At 39.2% G+C, this 22352-nt stretch overlaps 1 protein-coding gene across 2 annotated transcripts in view; it reads right to left on the bottom strand.

The window, feature by feature from the left end:
- Positions 1–22344, bottom strand: part of PIKFYVE (phosphoinositide kinase, FYVE-type zinc finger containing) — a 99039-nt gene extending 76695 nt beyond the window's left edge. For both annotated transcript variants that reach the window (XM_081315177.1, XM_081315178.1), the window contains exons 1-3: positions 22163–22344; positions 3311–3492; positions 1263–1451 (exon numbers count right to left, since the gene is read on the bottom strand). In XM_081315177.1, coding sequence (XP_081171303.1) covers positions 1263–1451; positions 3311–3492; positions 22163–22245 — 454 coding nt within the window. In that variant the 5' untranslated portion in view covers positions 22246–22344. The remainder of the gene's footprint in view (positions 1–1262; positions 1452–3310; positions 3493–22162) is intronic.
- Between the last annotated feature and the right edge of the window lie 8 nt (positions 22345–22352).

The raw sequence follows: 22352 nt of genomic DNA, 5'->3' as shown, positions 1-22352 counted from the left end.
CATTCGGATAGCCACCCATCTCAAACCATTCACTCTGGGCAAAAAACAATCATTTGCCTTAAATACAACTGTGGGATATAATGTAAATTAGTGGTCTCTTATGAAATTGTCCAGTTCCAAGAAATTGTTTGCCTTTTCACATGGAAATTATTTGAAGCTCCTTAAATCAATGCTATTTTTCTCCTTAAAGTGCCAATGGTTGTTGTACATTAAGAATCTTTTATTTATAATTGAAATAGTGTCAGAAACCATACACCATGCATACTGAGAAATCAGTCACTTACAATTGCATAACATTTAAATATTACCGGTACCTATCTTAGATTCCATTGGCAACATTCCCATACTATATATAATTAGAAGTGTGAACTTTTATTTAAAATCAAAATGGTATCCTATACATAAATCACACACATCATTGTTAGTTTTATTTACTAACCAACACATATATTTATTCATTCTAAAAATATATATTTATTCATTCTAAAAAAATGAATATTCATACAATCACCCTCTACTGAGCCTTGGTGGAGCAGTGGGCTAATGCCTCCTTAAGTAACACCAGCTGCCTGCAATTAGTGCAGGTTCGCATCCCACCAGGCTCAAGGTTGACTCAGCCTTCCATCCTTCCGAGGTAGGAAAAATGAGGACCCAGATTGTTGGGGGCAATAAGCTGACTTTGTAATAATGCCGCTTGGGGGTGTGTGTGTGTGAAAGCCCTAATAAGCAGGCATATACATAGAATGAAGGCTACTGCTAAGCTTGTAAGCCGCCCTGAGTCTTCGGAGAAGGGCGGGATATAAATGGAATTAAAATAATAAAAATAAAATTAAAAATATTACACAGTAAGAAGAGGTAGTCAAGGTTTTTGACCTGAATGAGCATGGCACTGTCTTTATTTATTCCTGCACATATATTATTCTCCCCAAATTCAATTCTAATTTTGTCACATTATAAAAATCATGCCTCCTTTCAAAATAAACAAAATTAACAAAATTGGATGGAAACTAATCAAGGAGAGAAGCAACCTAGAACTAAGGAGAAATTTCATAACAGTGAGAACAATTAACCAGTGAAATGGGTTGTCTTCAGAAGTTGTGGGTGCTCCATCACTTGAAGCTTTTAAGAAGGGACTGGACAACCATTTTCAAGTACTGAATTACAGTCCTCCTGTAAAGCACTTTTAGAGGGAATGTTTGGAAAATTTTGAAGGTGGATAAAAGTTTACAAAACGGACTCCTTTTCAAGCTCAGATCGCTTACCTAATGATGTAGAAGATCGTCGCTGCAGCTCCCCGGCAGGTTGTGTTTTTTTGTAAGCTACGGGGGATGACCTCAACGACTGCGATCTTGAGGAGTGTTCTGGGCTTGACCAATTCGCATTCAGTGTCTGCTGATGATCCCCCTGCCCAATCTCTGTTCTCTCAACAGAGGGTGCAAGTCGTCCATCATCTAGAAAGGGCAAATATTAGACTGTGAAAAAGCTATATTTTTCTACTAGTCTGAAAGATAACAAGTTCTCTTTTAAATTTTTTAGTACCACTTGTTGCCTTCAACTTTTTATATAGTGGTTATATTTTTTATCCTGCCAAATTTACTCTCCAGTTGATTTGATGGCAGTTAAGAAATAAAATAGATACCTTAAGACTTACAAGGATTTACAGTAGTGGCCAAAATTGTGGAAACCTTTTGGGAAAAGTGTACAGTAGAAATGCCACCCATTTTTCTTCTAATTTCTTTATAACTGTAGCCTTGTTCACTTAATAATACTCTTTTACATCGCTTTCTGGGCATCCAGTCAAATCTTTGCACCATTACTTTAATTTCATTACATTTTACAAGCTCACTAAATGAAAAAACACAAAAAAACCCAACCAACTGGATAGCGATCGCATAACATACTGACAAATGTCCTCCTCTCAGCTTCAATACATGACATCAATAACTGAATCCTACTGTGATCTGATTGGCTCATTGCCAAAACAAGATGACACCTGATTGGCTCTCTAAACACTCATGCTCATTGGCTACAATCAGATGAAGGAAAAGCTATCTGATATCAACCTAAGCAAGTTGTGCTTCCTTTTTCTGGTTATTAGGCTATAACGTTCCATGGTATACAGATAATTGAACAAACTTTGTTGCATTACATTCTTGATTAAATTATCTTTCCATTGATATATAATTTTATGGTACTACTCCAAAAAAGTGGTGTTATTAGCCATCAAACCTCAAAAATACATTTTCCCAAAAGGTTTCCACAATTTTGGCCACTACTGTAAGATATACATTTAGCTTCTAAGCCCTCCATGGTAAAAAATGTACCCAATTTTGAGGTTTTTTTCACAGTTCTTAAAGGGAATAAAATGGTGCATTCAACCTCTTCAAGTTTAAACCATTCATTTTGATTCTTCAAGCATTACAAGCTGTCCCCAGAGAAAAGAATAAAACATTTAATCCTATTCAAAGAGCTTCAGAAACTGCAATAAGATGCTGGGAGAGTCATAATTGGTTCTGTATCTATGTACTAAGTAAGTGAAAGAGTGATCAAGCTAAATGGTAGCATTTTCTTCTTCAAATTCAAATATATCAGACAGATAAAAATTATAATTCAAAATCAATGTATGGCAGAGGAATATAATGGGATACTAAGTAAAAATAATACCATAAAGATCACAACTTAATTTAAAAGAGTTGGGAAATTATACAGTTGTTTACTTGCCATACCACATTTAGTGGTTAGGTTGATTTGATACATGTGGAAAGAATCAATTCTTCATATTTACAAACTATGAAGGAATTCAAAATCAATACTTTCAATAAAACCTGAATCTGGAAATTAGAAAACACAGGCACAGTGTCCATTTCATACATACTTGATCTATGCATGTATTAATTTAGTGAACAAAAAAATAAAAAGGGGGAGGAAGCAGAAAAAGATCAGAATCGGCCTGCTGTCTTCACTATTTACACTGTCAAATACCACGTCAGATTTAGCATCATGCGCTCAAACAAAATCATCAGTCTGATGTTGGCTAATTTCAATATAATTACAGTTAATGTGATGTTTACCTCCTTCTGTGCACTTCCAGGCTTCAGAAGAAGCCACGTGAATTGAAAGTGGGACAAAACTTCCAACCTCTTATTCCAGAGAAGAGAAAGAAAATAGGAAGTCTTGGGCTTACGCACTAGTAGTATTTCAACAGCTCTGGAAGTCACCAAATAGAGGGAGGCTGATTCAGAATCACAAGTGACCTTAAGCCTTCTTTCATACTGAAGAAATTAAACCGCAAAACATAATTTGAACATACCCTTAGTGAAACGAAAAAGATTTACAAAAGAACTGTATGCAGATTTAAATGGAGGCTCATCCTGGTCAGGAGTCAAAGGTTTGAAGTGCGTTAGGTGAGATGGGCTGCCAGGAGAGTAAGGCAAATCATTCACAGATTCCAGTGTGGGAAATGTTTTGTCATCTGTGGCCATTTCATGAATCCTAAGAAAAATGAAAATGCATGTTTACTATTTCACTCACTTACTTCAATAAAAGTCAGATCATCATTTAGATATTATAAACTCCTTGAGGTCACAGCTATGATGTCATGGTTCCGACAGATGAAACTCTTCAAAGAACTTTGAGGCATTGTTTACCTTAAAGAATCTTTATTCGAGAAGCATAGCATGTACATGGCCGAAACCAAAATCTGAATTCCCCTCCCCTTAGCACATAGTATCAAACACAATTACCTCCTCTAATTAACAGTCATAAATCACATTTCCCAATTAGTTTGAAATGCAGGCTTTCCCTCCAGTTCTCCAACCCGCCATTTCTTATCATCTCTTATTTCAAAAACCCTGAGTTCACACACTATTATAATATTGTTATGTCTAACTAACTCCCATCACATACCTCCTCCTCCCCACCCCAGTATCATCTAATTCTAAGAATAAAGCATAAGAAAGAAAAAGGCTGCATCTCCTTTCATCTTGTTGTCAAAGCAAGAACATCCAATGTTAGCAGCGTTGACATATGGAAGTCCAGAGATATTTGCCTTTTATTAATCTACTATATCGTAAGCATGAATTCAAGCAATCTTTTCTATCTTCCTATCAAAAGAGAAAAAAACCCAATCCAAGCAGAGCATTACAGACTTCATGTACTATGAAAACATAGTTAATGATACATACATGGTATATAAACATAAAAAGGAGTGAGCAACCTCTGATGAGACTGAAAAATATTAAAACCTAGATTGTTAGCTGTTGTCTGTTGTGAAGGGAATCAGTATATAGGCACAATAAAATTGTTTGTACTATGGTAGATGGTCTTAGCATCAATGGGGAAGAAGTCCTAGTAGTAAAGTAAAATTTAGAAAGTCCTAGTAGTAAAGTAAAATTTAGACATACTCGGGCAACCTATAGTAAGGTTCCCCTACAGCAGACATGTCAAACACAAGGCCCGGGGGCCGGATTCGGCCCGCGAAGTGGTTTCATGTGGCCCGCAAAGCCATCCTGGAAACAGTGAGGGAACGGCCCCCACTGCCTTGGCCCTGAGACCCTCCTTCTGGCAGAGACCCTCAGTTCTGTCCCACTCCTGCCCAGGCCCCCATAGGCACCCTTGATGCGAACGATGTAGAGCTGGCCATGCCCACCCAGTAGGCCATACACACTTTAGCCACGCCCACCCAGTAGGCCACACCCACCCAGTAGGCCATGCCCACCCGGCCCCTTGAGGGCAACTGCAGTGCTGATGCGGCCCTCAATGAAATTGAGTTTGACACCCCTGCCCTACAGTATTATCAGATGCTACATCCTGGTGTACTTTCAAATGTTTTTATTTGTACTGTGATGATTACAATAATACTAAAAAGCCATATTGAAATAAGAGTATTAAATGGCACAGCATAAACTCCCAAATAAAGTACTGTTCAACTTTTTAAAGATGTATTAAAGAAGCGCATCTTACCAGCAGAGCTACTGCACAGAGAGCAAGGAAATAATGTACCAATCATAAGCAAATTGAATAAAATGAATAGATGGAACAGCATGGATGATGGCCTACATAATAACTTACTTTGAAGCAAAGTATGAGACCCACATAATTGAGACTAGCAATTTGAAAATGTCAGTTGTCAGTTTAAAAAAAAGTTTTAAACATCCACTTAGTAATAATCTAAATTAAATCTGTCCTGAGTCACTCTGAAACAAAAAGGTCAGAAAGTAAAATAAATAAATAATCAATCAGTCAGATTAGGCAAGACAGTAACATTAGACAGAACCTGGAGTTAAATTAGACTGTATGCATATGAGTATATTTTTGGGATTATATAGAACAGAACTTTTACCTTTTTACTTTAATGTAACAAATATTAGTAAAAAAAGATAAGGAGGAAAAAAACAAAAGGAATATGTACAAAAATTATTGAGGGGGGACTGATATTAGAACTGTGAAGTGCTTCAGATTCAAAACTAAAAGGTGTTTCCAACCACGTGGTGTCTATAAAACCAGCTTCTACAAAGATGTCAATACTCAACATTAGATGGTGTAATAACATACATTAGACTGAGAAAACAAGAGATTCTAGAAGGCAGCAGCAAACTACTTTAACATCACCAATCACCAGGAGTCAAATTCAACTACAAGTAGGTTTTATTTTTACCTTTCAATCTGCAAATAATTACTATAATTAGAAGCCACAACCCCACACATAAACTTTCATTGAACTGAAAAAGTGGGCAGCTAGCCAGGGAGCTCTTCTCATTAATGATCCCAAACAGATTTCAACTCAGTCCATTTTAAGAGTAGAAATGAATAGCTGCAATAACCATTTTTATTTCTGTGTCAAGATTAATAAATTGGGAATAAAATTGCAACATAATCTCAAAAAGTGTCTATGTATGTTTTTAACTCAAGTACTTTGGCCACCTAATGAGAAGGAAGGACTCACTGGAGAAGAGCCTAATGCTGGGAAAGATCGAGGGCAATAGAAGAAGGGGACGACAGAGAATGAGGTGGCTGGATGGAGTCACTGAAGCAGTAGGCGTGAGCTTACATGGACTCCAGAAGATGGTAGAGGACAGGAAGGCCTGGAGGAATGTTGTCCATAGGGTCACGATGGGTCGGACACGACTTCGCAGCTAACAACAACAACAACAACAACAACAACAACAACAACAACATGCCAATAATATAGTCACCAGATAAGATAGACAGATGAATGGATGGATGGATGTAAGTTTTTACATATCCCTAGGATATTATTCCCCTTCATGGATTACTGCCTTGTCGTGGCGAAGGGGCTTGCGTAATTCAATGAAGCTATGAGCTATGCCGTGCAGGGCCACCCAAGACGGAAAGGTCATAGCAGAGAGTTCTGACAAAACGTGATCCACTGGAGAAGGAAATGGAAAACCACTCCAGTATCTTTGCCATGAAAACCCTATGGACAGTACCAAAAGGCAAAACGATATGACGCTGGAAGATGAGCCCCTCAGGTCGGAAGGCGTCCAATATTGACTCAGCCTTCCATCCTTCCGAGGTAGGTAAAATGAGGACCCAGATTGTTGGGGGCAATTAAGCTGACTTTGTAATAATGCCGCTTGGGGGTGTGTGTGAAAGCCCTAATAAGCAGGCATATACATAGAATGAAGGCTACTGCTAAGCTTGTAAGCCGCCCTGAGTCTTCGGAGAAGGGCGGGATATAAATGGAATTAAAATAAAATAAATAAAATAAAAATATGCTACTGGGGAAGAGCAGAGGGCTAGTACTAGTAGCGCCAGAAAGAATGAAGCGACTGGGCCAAAGCCGAAAGGACGCTCAGCTGTGGATATGTCTGGTGGTGAAAGGAAAGTCCGATGCTGTAAAGATTTTTTCTCCATAGGAACCTGGAATGTAAGATCCATGAATCAAGGAAAGCTGGACGTGGTCAAACAAGAGATGACAAGACTAAACATTGACATCTTAGGTATCAGCGAACTAAAATGGACAGGAATGGGTGAATTTAATTCAGATAACCATCAGGTATACTACTGCGGGCAAGAATCCCTCAGAAGAAATGGAGTAGCCTTCATAGTCAAGAAAAAAATAGGAAAAGCAATACTGGGATACAATCCTCAAAATGACAGAATGATCTCAGTTCGAATCCAAGGCAAACCATTCAATATCACAGTAGTCCAAGTCTATGCCCCAACCACCGGTGCTGAAGAGGATGAAATTGACCGGTTCTATGAAGCCCTACAGCACCTTATAGAACTAACACCAAAAAATGATGTCCTTATCATCATGGGGGATTGGAACGCTAAAGTAGGAAGCCAAAAGATAACTGGAATAACAGGCAAGTTTGGCCTTGGAGTACAAAATGAAGCAGGGCACAGGCTGATAGAATTTTGTCAAGAGAATACGATGGTCATAGCAAACACTCTTTTCCAACAACCCAAGAGACGGCTTTACACATGGACATCACCAGACGGTCAACACAGAAATCAGATTGACTATATGCTCTGCAGCCAAAGATGGAGAAGCTCATTTTTAGTTGACACACAGAATGGAGGGAGGGGGTTTTGCCAGGTCCTAAATAAACTTTTATCCCATGGGAATCAAGGTCATTGGCTGTGCCCGAGACTGAAAAGTCCACTAAGAAGATGTATTGGGAAACATAGCTGCTTGCATTGCCTTAGGGGTGGGATTTCTTAACTTTGTATTGAGGAATTGTTATGTGTCTTTAGACTTGGTTTCACTTTTGATGTGCTGATAGTTTGTAACTAATTAACATGTTCTTTGAGGAATTTCCAAGCCTCGGAGTTCTGCTTTATTTGTCTCTGTCTGTCGGAACCATGACAAATTTATGTATTTGAAAAAAACCTGGATTGATTCAACAGACCTCGCTTCCCAGAAATGCAATTCAGAAATACAGCATTTAGTTTCAACCATGAATATTTCTGATTTACACACACACAAAAAGTCTTCTTCACGTTGAATTGACCCAAACTGACTCCATGCACATCCCCATTCTCACCACAACAGTACAGATGCAGCCATTTCCTTTTTTGAGGATTTTTTTTCACCTTATCCTCAATCCTGGGCTTTTCTTATTTTAATTAAGAGCTGAAATACCTTGAATAATTACAAGTCTATTTGGGTTCTTCCCAAAAATAGCAATAGAAGTCTGAGGAATGAAAGGCAAATGAGAGTGTCAATTTCAAACTGAGTTATTAAGCAAAAAATATCTGTGCTCTAGACACAGAACTAGTATTAAAATCCCAAATATTACAATCTGTTTTGATAGGTGTTTAGGAGTTTATGATCCATTGATTATGTGCCATTACAAACATTAAAACCTTATATCCCACTCCTTAGGGCTAAGTCAGCAAAAATCCCTGATTATTGATTGAAAAAGAATGGGAACAATAAATATTGCAGAGAAAAATCACCAAATATAACATTTGCTATTACATTTTTATTATTTTGTTTTGTCTTGAGAGTTAGAATATAGACCCTGAATAGGAAAAAGATCTCACCAATTCTGAGCACTTTAAAAAAGAGAAAAAAAGACTTAGGTAAATCCAAAGATTTACAAGTATTTTTGAAATCAAGGCTATAAGCACACAAACCTAAACAGTTTAGTTTAAAAAAAATCACCTCAAATCACCTCAAATCTGCACCTCAGCAGCGTAGGAATCCACGGAAGCTATTCATCTGAGTCAACTGTTTCAGGGAGAAAATATTAACTGGCTTTAAAGCCAGCTAATTGAGTCCCATTTTCTGAAGTCAAACGGTAGCTTTGTATACAGCAATTAATCTTCCATTAGTCCGTTTAATTTCTTGTATTACATCAACCAGCCAGCCACATATTAACAACAGCGACATCAGCATATTACCGGAGAAAGATTTTGTGTATTTTATTAGAGCTCCTGAATACAGACTCACCAGTTTTGCAAGCCTCCTTCTCTTTGTTGCGTTTTCCCACTAAGGATTCTTTCATATTTAAAAAGAAAAGTGCCTCAAGTTTCTTACCAATTCCATAGTTCTCCATTAGCCAGGCATTTTATTTTGGTCTCTTGTGTAGCAGAACAACAGTGAGGGAACGGCCCCCACTGCCTTGGCCCTGAGACCCTCCTTCTGGCAGAGACCCTCAGTTCTGTCCCACTCCTGCCCAGGCCCCCATAGGCACCCTTGATGCGAACGATGTAGAGCTGGCCATGCCCACCCAGTAGGCCATACACACTTTAGCCACGCCCACCCAGTAGGCCACACCCACCCAGTAGGCCATGCCCACCCGGCCCCTTGAGGGCAACTGCAGTGCTGATGCGGCCCTCAATGAAATTGAGTTTGACACCCCTGCCCTACAGTATTATCAGATGCTACATCCTGGTGTACTTTCAAATGTTTTTATTTGTACTGTGATGATTACAATAATACTAAAAAGCCATATTGAAATAAGAGTATTAAATGGCACAGCATAAACTCCCAAATAAAGTACTGTTCAACTTTTTAAAGATGTATTAAAGAAGCGCATCTTACCAGCAGAGCTACTGCACAGAGAGCAAGGAAATAATGTACCAATCATAAGCAAATTGAATAAAATGAATAGATGGAACAGCATGGATGATGGCCTACATAATAACTTACTTTGAAGCAAAGTATGAGACCCACATAATTGAGACTAGCAATTTGAAAATGTCAGTTGTCAGTTTAAAAAAAAGTTTTAAACATCCACTTAGTAATAATCTAAATTAAATCTGTCCTGAGTCACTCTGAAACAAAAAGGTCAGAAAGTAAAATAAATAAATAATCAATCAGTCAGATTAGGCAAGACAGTAACATTAGACAGAACCTGGAGTTAAATTAGACTGTATGCATATGAGTATATTTTTGGGATTATATAGAACAGAACTTTTACCTTTTTACTTTAATGTAACAAATATTAGTAAAAAAAGATAAGGAGGAAAAAAACAAAAGGAATATGTACAAAAATTATTGAGGGGGGACTGATATTAGAACTGTGAAGTGCTTCAGATTCAAAACTAAAAGGTGTTTCCAACCACGTGGTGTCTATAAAACCAGCTTCTACAAAGATGTCAATACTCAACATTAGATGGTGTAATAACATACATTAGACTGAGAAAACAAGAGATTCTAGAAGGCAGCAGCAAACTACTTTAACATCACCAATCACCAGGAGTCAAATTCAACTACAAGTAGGTTTTATTTTTACCTTTCAATCTGCAAATAATTACTATAATTAGAAGCCACAACCCCACACATAAACTTTCATTGAACTGAAAAAGTGGGCAGCTAGCCAGGGAGCTCTTCTCATTAATGATCCCAAACAGATTTCAACTCAGTCCATTTTAAGAGTAGAAATGAATAGCTGCAATAACCATTTTTATTTCTGTGTCAAGATTAATAAATTGGGAATAAAATTGCAACATAATCTCAAAAAGTGTCTATGTATGTTTTTAACTCAAGTACTTTGGCCACCTAATGAGAAGGAAGGACTCACTGGAGAAGAGCCTAATGCTGGGAAAGATCGAGGGCAATAGAAGAAGGGGACGACAGAGAATGAGGTGGCTGGATGGAGTCACTGAAGCAGTAGGCGTGAGCTTACATGGACTCCAGAAGATGGTAGAGGACAGGAAGGCCTGGAGGAATGTTGTCCATAGGGTCACGATGGGTCGGACACGACTTCGCAGCTAACAACAACAACAACAACAACAACAACAACAACAACAACATGCCAATAATATAGTCACCAGATAAGATAGACAGATGAATGGATGGATGGATGTAAGTTTTTACATATCCCTAGGATATTATTCCCCTTCATGGATTACTGCCTTGTCGTGGCGAAGGGGCTTGCGTAATTCAATGAAGCTATGAGCTATGCCGTGCAGGGCCACCCAAGACGGAAAGGTCATAGCAGAGAGTTCTGACAAAACGTGATCCACTGGAGAAGGAAATGGAAAACCACTCCAGTATCTTTGCCATGAAAACCCTATGGACAGTACCAAAAGGCAAAACGATATGACGCTGGAAGATGAGCCCCTCAGGTCGGAAGGCGTCCAATATTGACTCAGCCTTCCATCCTTCCGAGGTAGGTAAAATGAGGACCCAGATTGTTGGGGGCAATTAAGCTGACTTTGTAATAATGCCGCTTGGGGGTGTGTGTGAAAGCCCTAATAAGCAGGCATATACATAGAATGAAGGCTACTGCTAAGCTTGTAAGCCGCCCTGAGTCTTCGGAGAAGGGCGGGATATAAATGGAATTAAAATAAAATAAATAAAATAAAAATATGCTACTGGGGAAGAGCAGAGGGCTAGTACTAGTAGCGCCAGAAAGAATGAAGCGACTGGGCCAAAGCCGAAAGGACGCTCAGCTGTGGATATGTCTGGTGGTGAAAGGAAAGTCCGATGCTGTAAAGATTTTTTCTCCATAGGAACCTGGAATGTAAGATCCATGAATCAAGGAAAGCTGGACGTGGTCAAACAAGAGATGACAAGACTAAACATTGACATCTTAGGTATCAGCGAACTAAAATGGACAGGAATGGGTGAATTTAATTCAGATAACCATCAGGTATACTACTGCGGGCAAGAATCCCTCAGAAGAAATGGAGTAGCCTTCATAGTCAAGAAAAAAATAGGAAAAGCAATACTGGGATACAATCCTCAAAATGACAGAATGATCTCAGTTCGAATCCAAGGCAAACCATTCAATATCACAGTAGTCCAAGTCTATGCCCCAACCACCGGTGCTGAAGAGGATGAAATTGACCGGTTCTATGAAGCCCTACAGCACCTTATAGAACTAACACCAAAAAATGATGTCCTTATCATCATGGGGGATTGGAACGCTAAAGTAGGAAGCCAAAAGATAACTGGAATAACAGGCAAGTTTGGCCTTGGAGTACAAAATGAAGCAGGGCACAGGCTGATAGAATTTTGTCAAGAGAATACGATGGTCATAGCAAACACTCTTTTCCAACAACCCAAGAGACGGCTTTACACATGGACATCACCAGACGGTCAACACAGAAATCAGATTGACTATATGCTCTGCAGCCAAAGATGGAGAAGCTCTATACAGTCAGTAAAAACAAGACCAGGAGCTGACTGTGGCTCAGACCATGAGCTTCTTGTTGCAAAGTTTAGGCTTAAATTAAAGAAAGTAGGGAAAAGCGCTAGGCCAGTCAGGTATGAATTAAATCATATCCCTGTTGAATATACAGTAGAGGTGACAAATAGATTTAAGGAATTAGATCTGATAGACAGAGTGCCTGAAGAACTATGGACAGAGGTTCGCAACATTGTACAACAGGTAGCAACCAAAACCATCCCAAAGAAAAAGAAATGCAAGAAAGCAAAATGGCTGTCTGAGGAAGCTTTGCAAATAGCTGAGGAAAGGAGGGAAGCAAAAGGCAAGGGAGAAAAAGAAAGATATGCCCAATTAAATGCAGAATTCCAAAGAATAGCTAGAAGAGATAAGAATGCCTTCTTAAATGAACAATGCAAAGAAATAGAAGAAAACAATAGAATAGGGAGGACCAGAGATCTTTTCAAGAAAATTGGAGAGATGAAAGGAACGTTTCATGCAAAAATGGGCATGATAAAGGACCAAAATGGCAGGGACCTAACAGAGGCAGAAGAGATTAAGAAGAGGTGGCAAAATTACACAGAAGAACTATACAAGAATGAGCTTAACGTCCCTGATAATCACAATGAGGTGGTCACTGACCTCGAGCCAGACATCCTAGAATGTGAAGTGAAGTGGGCCTTAGAAAAGCTGAGCAACAACAAAGCTAGTGGAAGTGACAGTATTCCAGCTGAGCTATTCAAAATCTTAAAAGACGATGCAGTAAAAGTGCTACACTCAATTTGCCAGCAAATTTGGAAAACTCAACAGTGGCCACAGGATTGGAAAAGATCAGTTTACATTCCAATTCCAAAGAAAGGCAGTGCCAAAGAATGTTCAAACTATCGCACCATTGCACTCATTTCTCATGCTAGTAAAGTTATGCTTAAAATCCTACAAGCTAGACTCCAGCAGTATGTGGATCGAGAACTACCAGAAGTACAGGCAGGATTTCGAAGAGGCAGAGGAACTAGAGATCAAATTGCTAACATACGCTGGATCATGGAGAAAGCTAGAGAGTTCCAGAAAAACATCTACTTCTGCTTCATTGACTATGCTAAAGCCTTTGATTGTGTGGATCATAACAAACTCTGGCAAGTCCTTAAAGAGATGGGCATACCAGACCATCTTATTTGTCTCTTGAGAAATCTATATGCAGGCCAAGAAGCAACAGTGAGAACTGGACACGGAACCACTGATTGGTTCAAAATTGGGAAAGGAGTCCGGCAAGGCTGTATACTGTCGCCTTGCCTATTTAACTTATATGCAGAGCACATCATGAGAAAGGCAGGGCTAGATGAATCAAAAATTGGAATTAAGATTGCCGGAAGAAACATCAACAACCTAAGATATGCAGATGATACCACTCTAATGGCAGAAAGTGAAGAAGAACTAAAGAGCCTCTTGTTGCGGGTGAAGAAGGAGAGTGCAAAACCTGGGTTGAAACTAAACATTAAGAAAACCAAGATCATGGCATCTGGCCCTCTCAATTCCTGGCAAATAGATGGGGAAGAAATGGAGGTAGTGACAGATTTTATTTTCCTGGGCTCCAAGATCACTGCAGATGGGGACTGTAGCCAAGAAATTAAAAGACGCTTGCTCCTTGGGAGGAAAGCCATGGCAAATCTAGACAGCACACTAAAAAGCAGAGACATCACCCTGTCAACAAAAGTGCGTATAGTCAAGGCTATGGTCTTCCCAGTTGCAATGTATGGCAGTGAAAGCTGGACCATAAGAAAGGCTGAGCGCCAAAGAATTGAAGCCTTTGAACTATGGTGCTGGAGAAGACTCCTGCGAGTTCCTTGGACTACAAGGCGATCAAACCGGTCAGTCCTAGAGGAGATCAACCCTGACTGCTCTTTAGAAGGCCAGATCCTGAAGCTAAAACTCAAATACTTTGGCCACCTAATGAGAAGGAAGGACTCACTGGAGAAGAGCCTAATGCTGGGAAAGATTGAGGGCAATAGAAGAAGGGGACGACAGAGAATGAGGTGGCTGGATGGAGTCACTGAAGCAGTAGGCGTGAGCCTAGATGGACTCCAGAAGATGGTAGAGGACAGGAAGGCCTGGAGGAACATTGTCCATAGGGTCGCGATGGGTCGGACACGACTTCGCAACTAACAACAACAACAAAGGATATTATTTTTATGGTAAGTGCTAAATAGCTTCCAATGCTGCCCTCTTCCTTGCTTGCAGATGGGTTCAGCAGCTTTTCAAAATGAATGGATAAGTCTGGCAGTGTCATAGGCAGAACTGGAATGCTGAAGAGGCAGAAGGGAAAGGTCCTGGAGCTCAGCATCTACTGTAAATGAAAGTAAATCACAGGATGGACTTGTATACAACATTTTGCTGGAACTGGTATTCACGATGTGGAATGTAAAATGATCTTGCTTTGAATGACAACTTTCTGGAAGGACTTACTGGTGAATTAAGAGATGAATTAGTGAGACAAGGAATACCAGAGAATTTGGAAGAGTTGGAGGAGATATGGAGAAAATAGGAGGCAGTGAAGACAACAGCAGAGAAACAGAGAAGAGACTTCGATTTATATTTTTATTGTGAAGGCCCAGCACACATAGCCAAGCACAAACCACTGAGTCATTTGCAAACTGCAGGCTACTTAACAAGCAAGTAGAGAGAAATAGGAAAAGGGAAAGACAATGTCCTTTGAAAAGCTATTAGTTATTGTTAAAGGCAGGTCAAGGTGATGAACATTTCTTCATGCAGATACCAAGAGTCAATGCTTTTTTTCTAAATAAAAAAAAAGGTGCCGGAACTCAGAGGTACTGTCACTGGAAGCGATGCCAGTGTCTTGCTATGGCGTCACTGCTCATCCTTTGCACCCCCACCCCTGTGGCACAGAGCCACATGCCATGGGGATTCCCCTCCCAGCAGTTGCAACGCCACGGCCCATGCTGAGCCCCCACCCGGAGCTGCTCCGAACCCCGACCCAGAGCTGTGTTCCTCATGGCAGTGGTCTCCAGCGCTAAACAGCTGATGGCCTCCAGCACCGACACTCGTTCACTTACTACCCTGTCGCTTCCAAATGCAGTGAGTGAGTGAGCAAGTGGCATTTGGAAGCGTTTGGAAGCAATGGGGCAGTAAGTGAGTGAGTGAATAAGCAAATGGTGTTTGGTAGCGTTGGGGCAGTGAACGAGGTGCCTTTGAAAGAGACAGAGGAGTGAGTGAGTGTGACTGGAGGCTTTTGTGAGCAAACTGTGAGTGAGTGGGGGTGGCTTTTGCGAGTGAAGGGTGAGAGAAAAAGGGAAAAGTGAGGGGGAGAAGGGCAAAAGAAAAGGCATTGACTTCTGACTTCCTGTTACAGGAGTAGAAGGAAGCATTAACATTGAACCTCAACTTTTTGCTTTTCTATAATATTATAAAGTAGTCATTTCTACAACAATAAATGAATCTAACCAATGAAACCCAAAATACCCCTTTTTTTTAGTCATCAAGTTTTTGACACCTTGTTAAGCACTGGTGGTGCTTGAATATTGTCATGTCCTAAAAGCCGGCCAGGTCTTTTGGCGCACTCAGCAGCAATTCCTATTGGCTTTCAAAAGCCAATAGGCCAGGCGTAGGCAACCTTGGCTCTTTTATGACTCGTGGACTTCAACTCCCAGAAGATGTTACATAACATCAGTTGGAAGATGTTAAACTGTCCTTCTGTTTCTTTCCTTCCCAAAAATTGTGTTAATGAGTCCTCTCCTAAGCTCTGCTGATCAGCTTGTCCTGGATTGTTTTGCCGCAAAATGGAACGGTTTTCAAGTTGCATCTCATTTTAGATATATCACATATAATTGAAGATTGTAATTAGTTGCATGTGCACGTTCAGCAAGTGTGATGTATTTGTGCTGGCATTTCTAGGCCTCTTTCCAACCACATCCAGAAAAATTTGTAACAAACATTGGAATTCTTAAGGCCATGTTTGGTATTTCCCAGCAATCTGTTACTGGAAGGAAAAAGGAATCCCTGCTGCGTTACTGATCCCAGAGAAGCATTTGCATGTATGCAGGTATCTTTAGGGTGCCATAGTTATGGATGAGAAATATTGGTTGCAAAGTTGGCATTTCTGGATGTAATACAGATATTTTGGACTTATTTTTGTTTCTTTGCATGTGTGATATTTTTAAAAAGACATATGCTACTGACTAAACTTATGCACATATGTAACATCTTTTGCTAGGATACATGACCACTGTTTGTCAGAATGTGAAAAGTGAAAGATTGTGACTAAACAAAATTTTAATGTACAGATAATACCACCAGAAATTATTTTAGCCTTTTTAATGAATGTTGCTATTGATGTTAAGCTCACCATGGAAAACATCATATATTGTTATGTATAAAAAGGTAAAGGTAAAGGTTCCCCCGCACATGTGTGCTAGTCGTTTCCGACTCTAGGGGCCGGTGCTCATCTCCGTTTCAAAGCCGAAGAGCCAGCGCTTGTCCGAGGACGTCTCCGTGGTCATGTGGCCGGCATGACTAGACGCCAAAGGCGCACGGAACGCTGTTACCTTCCCACCGGAGTGGTCCCTATTTTTCTACTTGCATTTTTACGTGCTTTCGAACTGCTAGGTGGGCAGAAGCTGGGACGAGTAACAGGCGCTCACTCTGTTACGCGGCACTCGGGATTTGATCCACCAAACTGCCGACCTTCTGATCGACAAGCTCAGTGTCCTAACCCACTGAGCCACCGCGTCCCTATATTGTTATGTATATACTAGGTTAATTATTTAAAGACTGAAGTGCAACATAACTAGATTCTAAATAATCTATTTTTCAAAACACACAACAGTCCAAATAGTAAAAGTAAAGTCCAAATTAAGAATATTTCATTCTTAAAAATTGTTTAATTTAAAGTAGTTTAGTTGTAATAGATGGTTAGATTCAAAATAGTTTTCAAGAGTATGCACAAAAATACTATTTTTTTCTAGCATCAGCTAGATTAGACACATTACATTGAGAAAAATGTTTCTCATTTCTTTTCTGTTACCTTTATTGATTTCATTGCAGAGACGTTAACATAGGAAATAGATTATTTTGTTATCTAATTTTACCTTCCAAAAGACAGAAGCAAATGAAAAATGTAAGGTTCTTTCCTGTTGGCTTTTTTGAATTAGCTGTTTTAGATTCTAAAAGTTTAGTTCCTAAAGAAGTAACCCTGTAAATAATTTTAATGTCCTCCTCTAGTGCAGAGTAGGCAACCATGGCTCTTTTATGACTCAAGGACTTCAACTCCCAGAATTCCTGAGCCAGCATGGCTCAGCTTGGAAACCTCTCCCTTTCCCCTCAGCACGGCTGGCTCAGAATTTCTGGGAGTTGAAGTCCACGAGTAATAAAAAAGAGCCAAGATTGCCTGCAATAGGCTTTCAAAAGCCAATAGAGGGAGCTTTTTTTTTCCAAAAAAAAAAGGTGCCTGAACACCGTTCTGACCGTTCTATGAGAAAAAAAGCCCTGCCAAGAGTCAAGCATATACAGTATTGATGCCACCTGACTATCTAATCCCAACAGCATTTTGAAAATAAGCTAGTTTCCCAACATTTGCAGATACTTCTTTTCCTGGATCCAGATTTTACTATATTATGGATGAGTAGATTAGACATGTTTAATGTTCACAAGTATGAATTAAGGAAGTAAAAGGTTACCATTTGACAATGTAACAACAAAACTATGACTAGTTCGGAGAGTAGTATGGGAAAAAGAATGTTACAAATCGGGTTAATTCTGTAAGAATGTTATGAAGTTTCCAAAACAACAATGTAAGCAGAAAGTAGGGTTATAAACAAAAAAGTAATGACAATTCAACTCAAAGATGATGTAATGGTTATGAGGAAATGAGGGAGGTGGGATGGGGAGATGTTACCTAGGCAAGAGAGGGCATAGCCAGCAGCTGCATAACTGGCTGAGAAAGAAACATTTTGTAAAATAGATGGCGAGAATTTCTACTGTCAGACTTGCAAGATTTTGTTAATGTAGCCTTACAATAAAGTTGAATTAGCTCATCTGGTTGTTTCCTGTCTAGTCTACCTGGAAAGGCTGACAGACGTTTCCAAAAAACCATCCAGATCCCTTTCTTTTCCAGAAAACAGCCACCATAGGCTTTTCCATCATCACAACTACTAGTCAGGGTAACAATCTGTCAGCCCTTCAAGGCAAGACCAAAACAGTCACCGCAGGGATTTCAAGGAAATGGTTTTTGTTGTCAAGTACAATAAAAGAAATCTTGAAAGCCTGTCAGAGTGTCTCTCTGTCCTATCTTATGCCAAACACAATCAAAGCAGTTATACTTTTCTGTTTCATAGGACTGAGTAATCCTTTCTGAAAGTCCCACCCTGTGGGTTCACTCATTCCTTCTCTGTTCCAACGGTCAGGTCTACAGTCCTTCAACACACTTGATCTTCAGCAAGAACACAAAAGCTTGGCTTTAGAACCTGACAAAAATGTAGAGAAAAATAGTCCAAAGCATGTTCTGAACACAGCAATTTTGCCAGTTCTGTGTCCATAACTAAGTAATTTGTCCAGATTTTTCCCAACAATAAGCCAAAGCTAGTATATGGCTATGCAATATTTATTAAGTTCTAAAAAAGTACTTCAGAATATAAATGTAGGATTTATCTTAAAAGCACCAGCATCTTTTCCCAGGATTGTTCAGCTGTTTCCTAAAGTTGGCATGAGAACCTGCTTTAAAGAACTGAAGATACAGTAAACATTACATTCATGCCCTGCCTACAGAAATTGTGAAACACCTTTCTGGAATCAAATCCAAAATACTGTACACTCATAATCAGAGCCCATAAGCATAGTATAAATACCACATGTAAAAGTATATTATTTTCCAAACATGTGTACTGTATGTCAGTTAACCCAGGCAGCATTTAATTAAAAACACTTTTTCCAAAGATTTTGTATTTTAAGAGACAAAATAATTTAATTCAAGAGTCACGAATCCAATATTGACACTCTGCACCTTTAATCAGAAGTTCCGTCCAATTTACATCACAAACATCTAATAATAGAACTGTCTGTATAGTTGTTCATTTGCATGTGCTCACTTCTCATAGCAAACAGATAATCCATATTTCCTCTTTCTTCATCTAACCAACAAGGCCAGGATGAAAAAAAGGTACTTCTGAGATTAATATGCCGCTTGCATAATTCAAAATCATAAATTTACCACTTCCATAAATTTACCACTGTCTAACAGTCTTGACAGCCAAATACGACCTACAATTTACTAGCTAAAATGTAGTTGGCTTTTTTGTGCTCAGTGTGTTTTGGGAACTCAGCCAGGGTAGTTAAGTTTTGGGTTTAAGACGTTGTGGGTTAATTCAGTAAACTATGGATCATTTAATGAGTTAGTATATCATGCAAACATGGCCACAAATGCCCTATACTCAGAAGCAGTTGAGTTTTTCATACCTGGCTCTAGGTTAAAACGAGATAATAACCACTATCAGAAGATAAAGTGATGGCAACCACTATCAGATTTCTGCTTGTAGGTTTTCTATGGAAATCTAGCTGCTTGGTCTCAGACACTGAGAACTAGTCTTACAATGGCAATTCTTTTATTTTTAAATATCCCTGTCTTCTCCAGGGCTGCAGCATATTTAAACAAAATCTCTTATTCATTCCATTTCTATCCACAATGCCTTTGAAACAGGAAGTCTTGGGAAAGTATGTTATCAATGCATTATGATGAAAGAAATGTTTATACACAATACTGTATTGAAATATATACCAAATTTTTGGAGAGTAGATGTAATCAGTATTTTGTGACCAATGACTACCATAAAATTGGCATGGATTGGCCACAGCAATAAGAGCATTCATTAAGCAAATATAATTCACTTCCTACTTATATGTTCCTTCATCACATTTGGAAAATGGAAGTAAAACACTATTCTCAGGCAGATGCATGCTGAATTAATATCAGTAGAGATTCTTCAGATCATACCACCATAGCACAAGTAGGCAAACAGGAACAATTTTAATTCAAACTGAAAGAATCTGGTTCTGATAGGATTCCAAAGTACTTAATCCAAAATTATGTTTAAAGTTATGTGGCTGTAAGGAATTGTTTTCTTCATAAATGCTAGCACCATTATATTTGAAGGCTATTAATTTAATTTAATATAAGGATTAATATAACATGTTGTCAATGGTACAAGCTTGCAACCAAGCTGAATTGATGGCTGTGTTTTATACTACACACTGAACTGGAAATTAGCTAATTGCATTCAACTATAGTTCATGGTTTCCATTGTTGTACAAACCTAGAACTGGGTTAACCATAATTAACTATGTCATGCAGAGTTAATGTTGCTAACCCTAAGCTCAATTTTAAGTGGAAGAAAATATTGTATTATTAAGATCACCTCAAAAATATATCAACAATTTACCTATTTATTATTAAATTTATTTGCTGGCCATCTCGTGTTTTGAGGTGATTCTGAGCAGTTTATTGACTCAAGAGTATGTGTTGGATAGTCAATAAAGCCATATAATGAAAAAATGATCCAAATATTTGAAGTCTGATAATTTAATCCTTAAATTGGGTTTTCAGTTGCTGGCACAGAATTCCATTTTATTTTTTTCTTAAAGTGTAAAATGAAATTGTAAGATAGACAACATTTGATCTTAATAATTATAGAGTCTACTAAAATAATTGCCATGTTCTAATAAATTCTGATGTTTAATAATTGTTAGAAGTGTTTATTACCTAGGGATAAGAACAAAATTCTTTCAAAAAACAGAATGTTTTAATTCTTTATTTAGAATAAGCCCCAAACTTAAGAATCCATATTGGATAAAATCTGTTACACAAAAATCTGAATTTCCAAATATATCACAAAATAACGTTCTGTATTAACTCACCAGCTTGAATAAAACAGTGTTCAAAGGGGACGACAAGGATCACAGCACTAATGGGGCTGAAAAGTAACTATTCTAACTAATATCATTAATGCGATGAAAATTTAGTTTCCTTTTCTTAAAAACAATGCTCACCACAAGGATTTTAGGGAGTTTTATTTCTAGGATTCCCATGCAATCTTTCTAAAAAAAGGGTAACAGGATCCTAGCTTTAATGCATCCAAGGTATCTGTTCAAAAGGGAACATTCATTCGTCTTACACATATTTCATTTGAATATGGGTGCAATCAATTATATGACCTGAAATGGTCTGAATATCTTTAACCTTATGCAAGTGTAGTTCTATCCTGTTTTAAATCAAAGTGCCTCTACAAGCCTATCCCAACAGAAGCCCAAAATTGGAAAATGTATTAGGAAATGTAGTGTGCATCACTCACTCTTCGTTCCAAAGGTGTACAATTCAAAATAGATAGGAGCAATTTATCTAGTTGCCATTCTGATCAGTGAATAAAAGCATTCATTCATTCACCTAATTGGCAAAGGGTTCTTACACTTTTCAAAACGACCCTAGGGGAAGCAAGTGCAATTCAGCATACAAGGGTAAAAAAATCTCTAAGTTGGGGGTGAGGGCACGAAGGGAGGCTCAGCCAATCTCAATGTATACATGGTTGTACTTTGACAATAAAGGTTCATTCATTCAACAATCCTCTATTTTGCAATTGTTCATTTCAGCAGAATCTTTTTTGGATGCCTCCTTTCCTCACAAACTACGAGACAAGGCAGGACGGCTGCTCCGTCGCGGACAGCAACATCTTGTGTCATCTTTTCCCATTCCCCAGAGTCTCGATACGCCCTGCAGGACCCGATTGTTAACTTTCCCACCCCAAAATCTCTGGTTTACGGATATGTCCCACCGCGCAGCAGAAAAGACGGGACAAAATTTGGAAGGGCACAGGAAAGAACTAAATAGCCAAAGCACTTTTAAAAAAAAATCTATTATCGCTACGGACCAGCCCCATATGTAGGATCTAAGAAAGGCTGAAGCCCATAAAGCTAAAACACGGAATCTATACGAGGCTGCGTGAAAAGCCCCCCCCCCCCCCCCGCGCGCTTCCTTTCCTCGCGAAGGAAAAAAAATCGCTTTGTTCGCCGCCTCTCACCCGCCTCTCGGTAGGCTCCAGCAGGCTATTTCTGTCTCCCGCCACGGGTCTCGTGTGCTCCGCTCTGCAAGAGGCAACACCATCAAAGAGGGGGCGGCCAAAGGGAGCCAAGACGCCCGGCTAAGAGAACAGCTGACCCGGCTTGGACGCGTTCCTCCTCACCATCCACTTCCTGTTTCTTCCTCCGCGA

Source organism: Vipera berus, assembly GCF_964194415.1.
Source record: "Vipera berus genome assembly, chromosome: 1".
In the NCBI taxonomy this organism is placed as follows: Eukaryota; Metazoa; Chordata; class Lepidosauria; order Squamata; family Viperidae; genus Vipera; species Vipera berus.
The sequence above is the reverse complement of the archived record's forward strand: the minus strand, read 5'-3'. Positions and strand labels throughout refer to the sequence as shown.